This window comes from Centroberyx affinis, unplaced genomic scaffold, assembly GCF_046629955.1.
Source record: "Centroberyx affinis isolate AG114_WGS23_722 - 3 ecotype Tasmania unplaced genomic scaffold, CSIRO-AGI_Caff_v1 ptg010513l_1, whole genome shotgun sequence".
NCBI lineage: Eukaryota > Metazoa > Chordata > Actinopteri > Beryciformes > Berycidae > Centroberyx > Centroberyx affinis.
In genome coordinates this window covers 5,001-11,879 of record NW_027284854.1, presented here as the reverse complement: position 1 = coordinate 11,879, position 6,879 = coordinate 5,001, and the positions used below count along the sequence as shown (strand labels likewise).

The window sequence follows — 6,879 nt, the reverse complement described above, 5'->3', positions numbered from 1 at the left end:
TGGTGTTCATGCACAATGCCACTTCTGATGCCAGCAGGTCACACTCCTCTCCTCTGTGTCCATGCAGCAAAAAAGTAATGTCACAAAAAAGGCCAAATCCTTCTGGAGCAGAGAAAAGAAAGAAGAAGAAAACAGAAGATGAGAAAAAACAGAAAGATAAAGGTATGTTTACATTCCAGGTGGGCGTCTGGGCGATATGGCGGAAATATCATATCATATGATTTTTTTCAGGCAGGATCATGTTATCTTGTTACAGGTTCCTCTGTTCATTTTATGTCATTATTTTTTTAGTATTTATTTAATTTATTTAATATTGTCTGTTTTTCACATTTGCATTTATTTTTTTAGATAAGAAGGAAACTTTACTGAAGGAGGTAGTTTAAGTTATTTGATTTTAATTGTAGTTGATTGTTGTTCTGCACTTTTGCACGTTGCACATTTTTTAAACCAAAAGCAATTAAAGTGGTTAACTTGTTTACAGTAAATTCATTGTCTGCTGCTTTATTTTGTTACTTTTCAGTACAGCATGTTCAGTATGCCACTTAGTACTGTATCACTTTGAATATTAAAGTGCAAATTAACACCAGACCACTCGTATGAGTTTGCTACCTTTTAAGATTAAAAACCATAGAAGGGTAAAAACATGCCAGGCTGACATTGGTATGATGTAAGCAACACAGCTACAACTAATAAAACTGATAATGGGTGTGTGTGCGAATGATCAAGCATTGACAATAGTCAATAGTATTGGCGGCGCCGAGGCGGTGGGGGGCCCCCAAATCAAATTCTGCTTAGGGCCCCATAAAGGCTCGGGCCGGCTCTGGCTGAACAGACACGGTGCAGGAAGAAGAGCCAACATGGCTGCCAAACGGTCTGTGTGGCTCTGCTCTTTATTCACACACTTTCACCTGCCAGAACAAATATCATTAACAACCATTTCCAAAGAAGATAATAAATAATTACATCTCACTGTACAACAGCAGAGCGATTTACAAAAAGTCTGTCGGTGATTTGAAACGCTGGACATGAGGATTCAATCTGATAAATCCTGTTTCAGCAACAAAAAGCCTCATGCTGGTTCACTCTGCTGAGTCAGCTGAGGGAAACCAGACGTCTGTCTGGGAGCCTCAGTGTTTCCAGTCTCTTCTTCTCTTGTTAGTTTGTTCATATCAAACGGCCGAAGATGCTGAAGGAGAAACCGCTTTCCACCTCGGTCTGGATCCAGAAACCAGACTGATCCTGGACCGAGGCGTTCAGTCTGTGCGGGACAGATCCGATCTTCTTCTTCATGTGTTTCTTCCTGTTCAGACGGCCAGCAGGTCCACACAGGAGATCAGGAGTCCAGACCCAGAGTATGTTTTTTGGTCTCCACATGACCAGAGAACCAGTCTGTTTTAATGAGTACTAGTATTTTTAATCAGTTCTACTGTGTGTTAATGACCCAGTCTCTCCAGCAGGTTCAGGGTTAACTGGCTGAGTTGGTCTCCTCCTCCTCCTCCTCCTCCTCCTCCTCCGCCTCCTCCTCATCCCTCTCTTCTTCTTTCACCTCCACCTGCAGGATATCTGGACCGGTCAGAGCTGAGAGAGAGAGAGAGAGAGAGAGAGAGAGAGAGAGAGAGAGAGAGAGAGAGAGAGAGAGAGAGAAAGGTTTCAAACTAATCCTGTTATTTAAAGCTTGATTGTATTGTAAAACCACAATCTATGACTAGAAACATCAGCTGTTACCTCTCTGCCTCTCTGTCTTAACAGTGTTGCTGTCACCACTTCTGTCTTGAACCCTGTATTGATTTATTCATGTTCATCTGCTCATTAATTCACAATAGATAAGTAAATACAGGGTAGGAAGGAAATAGAGTAGAAATATAATCAGTCAAATAAATAAATACATAAATAGATACATGAATAAACTGAATCAATCAATATTTTTTCTGAATTTTATTTTTTCTTCTGTTTTTCCTTTCCTACCCAGTATTGACTTTATTCTCAACAGACAGGCAGACCATCCACCGTTCATCCATCCCTCCTTCCAATCAGTTTTATCTTCTAAATCTCTTATTAAAAAGCACTTTTTATTTTATTAAGCTTTTTTATAATTGCCAAGTTTAAGATTTCCTGTTTCATCATATTTAATTATCTTTTATTCTGTTCTACTTTCTACACTTTGCACTTTACAACTTTCTGTTTTTTCTTACAATGTAAAGCACTTTGTAACATTTGTTTTTGAAAAGTGCTATACCAAATACAAACTTTATTATTATTATTATTATTGTTTATTGTTATCCCTCCTCCCTCCGCTCCTCACCGATGGCAGCAGGCTGGACTATCTGGACTGGGATGGTGTCTCCGTTCTCCAGGACGATGTGGTGCGTTCCTCCGTCACCCAGGGGAGACACGCTGAGCCCCGGCCCCGCGCCGAGCTCCTCCTGGGGGCCGCACGCCGCCGGGGACTCCCCCGACGGGCCGGAGGGCTGGAAGAACGACTGGGAGGGAGAGAGGTGAGGAGACGGGTGGAGCGAGGTGGAGGAGGAGGAGGAGGAGAAGAAGAGCAGGGGTTGAGGAGAAGAGAGGGAGGAGTCAGGGAGCGCAGGGGAGGAGGTGCTGGGGGCGGGGACAGGCTGGTTGGAGGAGGAAGCGGAGGAGGAGGTGGAGGAAGAGGTGATGGAGGAGGTGGAGGAGGTGATGGGAGGTTCCTGTGTCGGAGGCTGAGGCGGTGTGACAGGCTGCAGCTGGATTCCCTGTCAGAGAAAGAGACAGAAAACATGAAATACATTTAAACACATTTCATGACCTTGATGAAATGAACCGGAGCCTCAGACCAACAGGAGTCAACTGACCAAAGGGACCAAAGGGACCAACTGACCAAATGGACCAACTGACCATACTGACCAAACAGATCAAACGGACCAACTGACCAAACGGACCAAAGTGACCAAAGGACCAAACGGACCAAACGGACCAAAGGACCAAAGGGACCAAAGGGACCAACGGACCAAACGGACCAAAGGACCAAACGGACCAAAGGACCAAAGGACCAAACGGACCAAAGGACCAAAGGGACCAACGGACCAAACGGACCAAACGGACCAAAGGGACCAACGGACCAAATGGACCAAAGGACCAAAGGACCAAACGGACCAACTGACCAAAGGACCAAACGGACCAAAGGACCAAACGGACCAACTGACCAAATGGACCAAAGGACCAAACGGACCAACTGACCAAACGGCCCAAAGGACCAAACGGACCAACTGACCAAATGGACCAACTGACCATACTGACCAAACAGATCAAACGGACCAACTGACCAAACGGACCAACTGACCAAACGGACCAAACTGACCAAACGGACCAACTGACCAAACAGACCAAACGGACCAACGGACCAAACGGACCAACTGACCAAAGGGACCAAACGGACCAACGGACCAAACGGACCAAAGGACCAAATGGACCAACTGACCAAAGGACCAAACGACCAAACGGACCAACTGACCAAATGGACCAAAGGACCAAACGGACCAAACGGACCAAAGGACCAAACGGACCAAAGGGACCAACTGACCGAACGGCCCAAAGGACCAAACGGACCAACTGACCAAATGGACCAACGGACCAAACTGACCAAACGGCCCAAACGGACCAAAGGACCAAACGGACCAAAGGGACCAACTGACCGAACGGCCCAAAGGACCAAACGGACCAACTGACCAAATGGACCAACGGACCAAACTGACCAAACGGCCCAAACTGACCAAACGGACCAACTGACCAAATGGCCCAAATGGACCAACTGACCAAAAGGACCAACGGACCAACTGACCAAACTGACCAACTGACCAAACGGACCAAACGGCCCAAACTGACCAAACGGCCCAAACGGACTGACCGGACCAAACTGACAACCCGTCACCTGCTGGCCTCTGGTTGGCTACAGTGGGGAATCATAGTCTACATCACTATCAAACGACATCACTATCAACTACATCACTATAAACTGCATCACCATCAAACTACATCACTGTGGTAAAAATCTTTTCTACAAGTCATGTCTTTTTCACTGAGCAATATCTAATCAATAAAAGGAAGTAAAAGCCACTACCAGTCAGAGCCCCATATTGGCTGCTAATACCTATGTATTGATTATTGACATGTTACTGATATGTGTTACTGACCTGCAACTGGGCGAAGATCTTTGGCTGCAGAGAAGAGAGAGAACTGAAGAGCTGAACGGCCTCAGGAGATAAAGTGTCACTACCATCCAATACTACAGAGAGAGAGAGAGAGAGACAGGCAGACAGAGAGAGAGAGAGAGAGAGAGAGAGAGAGAGAGAGAGAGAGAGAGAGAGAGAGAGATGAACAACTAGACAGAGATAAAAGTGAATCAGACACTAGAAGTTGAAATGGGGAGAGGTTGTGTGGGAGCGCTTTCAAAAACAGTTTTACTGAAGAATTGTTTGTTTGGCTTCAGAACATTTGGACTCTGCTGCAGAACTGTTTGCAGTCATTTTATGGTCATTTTTTTTTTTTTTGGACTCTAAAGACTCGGTTTCTGTTCACTTCAGGTGTTCAGCAGAAAGCTGACATGGAGCTGCGAGCTAAGCTGCTAGAGTCCCTCCGTGATGTCATGACGGGGACGACCATAACATCAGGAGTCTGTCTCACCTTCAGCGGCGGCCGGGGTGAGCGTCAGCGTCACCGTCTCCGTCAGAGCGTCGCTACACACCGCCGTCCACTAGAGGGAGACAAACACACTTCAGACCAGGACCACTGAGTTCACATGCAGAGCTTAAAGAGGAACTGAACCCCAAACCAAAAATCTGTGGTGAAGCCTGACACCTAATGGTGAAAAGTAGGTTGCTGAACTGACCATCTGCTATTGGCTGGTCTTTGGTGCCAGGTGATGTCACCACCTGTTTTGTTTTTTTTATTATTTATTTAGGGATAACAGGGATTTAAATTACAAGAGACATACATCAATACAGTAGAGATATTGATAAGCAGAGGTTTTACACAGTTGAATTGTATCATTATGCACATGTATGTTTTTCCTCTTTCCTTCCCGAAATCCTTCTAAATGTTTTATTTATTACAACAATTGTAGGTTTCTAGAACTTTGTACAGGCGGAGAAAGGTATGTGTGTCTGTATAGAGCTGGGAGAGGTTTCGACAAATCAAATATGGGGAGAGACAACAGAGGAAGGGAGGAGACCAGAAAAAACAATGATGAGTTTTGTTAATAAAAATAAAACAACGAAAACAGATTATCCATTTGTCACTTCCACAAAATCTGTCCGTAAGGGCCGCACATAAGAGACCCATTTAGACCAGAATTTAATAAATGGTTTTTTTTGTAGACGGAGTGAAAAAGTTATTTTTTCCATTAGATGTATTTCATTTACCAAGTCTATCCATTCCTGTATTGTGGGGGGGTCAGGACCACCTGTTGTACTCTATAGAAGGTGACATCACCTGGCACCAAAGACCAGCCAATAGCAGACGGCCAGTTCAGTACCCTGTTGAAACAGGATGTTGGGGGCGGGACATAACGCAGGGAGGCATCATTCAAAAGTGTAAACCAATGGGAGATCAGTTAGGGAGAGAAGGGCCGTTTGATTGGATGGAGTTTATATTTACTTAACTACCTGTACATTTTGGGGCATTTATTGTTAAATAGGTGTATATTATGGTATATATGGTATGGTATATTATGACCTAACAAGGTGGAGAAGTCATTTTCGTTTCATTTGTGCTTTATTTTAACTTCAATATATTATTATCAAATGAATGTTGCTACCTTGATATAATGATGTAAAGCAATGAGAGCCTGGTGGAGATGACTGGTCTCCTCTGTCTATTCATTCATGACAACAAATTAACCTGAATAAGACTTTAACCAGTCTGTGTGTGTGTGTGTGTGTGTGTGTGTGTGTGTGTGTGACCTCGGCCGTGGCCCCGGTCAGCCCCAGTGCCTTCTGGGACTCGTGGATGTGGTTCTTGATGTCGTTGACGGTGGGGAAGTAGCACAGGTTGTGTCTCTCTGGAAGCCCTTCACACTGAAACAGCTCCCGCTCCACGAAGCGCCTGCAGCTCACAGCACACACATCACATTAACACGTGACATTAACACGTGACATTAACACGTGACATTAACACATCACATTAACACGTGACATTAACACGTGACATTAACACGTGACATTAACACGTGACATTAACACGTGACATTAACACGTGACATTAACACGTGACATTAACACGTGACATTAACACATGACATTAACACATGACATTAACACATGACATTAACACATCACATTAACACGTGACATTAACACGTGACATTAACACGTGACATTAACACATCACATTAACACATGACATTAACACATGACATTAACACGTGACATTAACACGTGACATTAACACATCACATTAACACATGACATTAACACATGACATTAACACGTGACATTAACACGTGACATTAACACATCACATTAACACGTGACATTAACACGTGACATTAACACGTGACATTAACACGTGACATTAACACGTGACATTAACACGTGACATTAACACGTGACATTAACACATCACATTAACACATGACATTAACACATGACATTAACACATGACATTAACACATCACATTAACACGTGACATTAACACGTGACATTAACACGTGACATTAACACGTGACATTAACACGTGACATTAACACGTGACATTAACACGTGACATTAACACGTGACATTAACACATCACATTAACACGTGACATTAACACGTGACATTAACACGTGACATTAACACATGACATTAACACATCACATTAACACATCACATTAACACGTGACATTAACACGTGACATTAAC

The 6,879-nt window shown here is 43.8% G+C and overlaps 1 protein-coding gene across 1 annotated transcript in view; it reads right to left on the bottom strand.

Annotated features, from left to right (window-relative positions):
* Window positions 1-881: 881 nt before the first annotated feature.
* Window positions 882-6,879, bottom strand: part of LOC139640762 (calcium-responsive transcription factor-like) — a gene marked incomplete at its 5' end in the record, with an annotated part of 10,954 nt that continues 4,956 nt past the window's right edge. Inside the window, 5 exons of the mRNA XM_071514941.1 lie at window positions 882-1,578; window positions 2,303-2,735; window positions 4,173-4,264; window positions 4,663-4,732; window positions 5,940-6,081. Of these exons, the coding sequence (XP_071371042.1) occupies window positions 1,466-1,578; window positions 2,303-2,735; window positions 4,173-4,264; window positions 4,663-4,732; window positions 5,940-6,081 (850 nt within the window). The remainder of the gene's footprint in view (window positions 1,579-2,302; window positions 2,736-4,172; window positions 4,265-4,662; window positions 4,733-5,939; window positions 6,082-6,879) is intronic.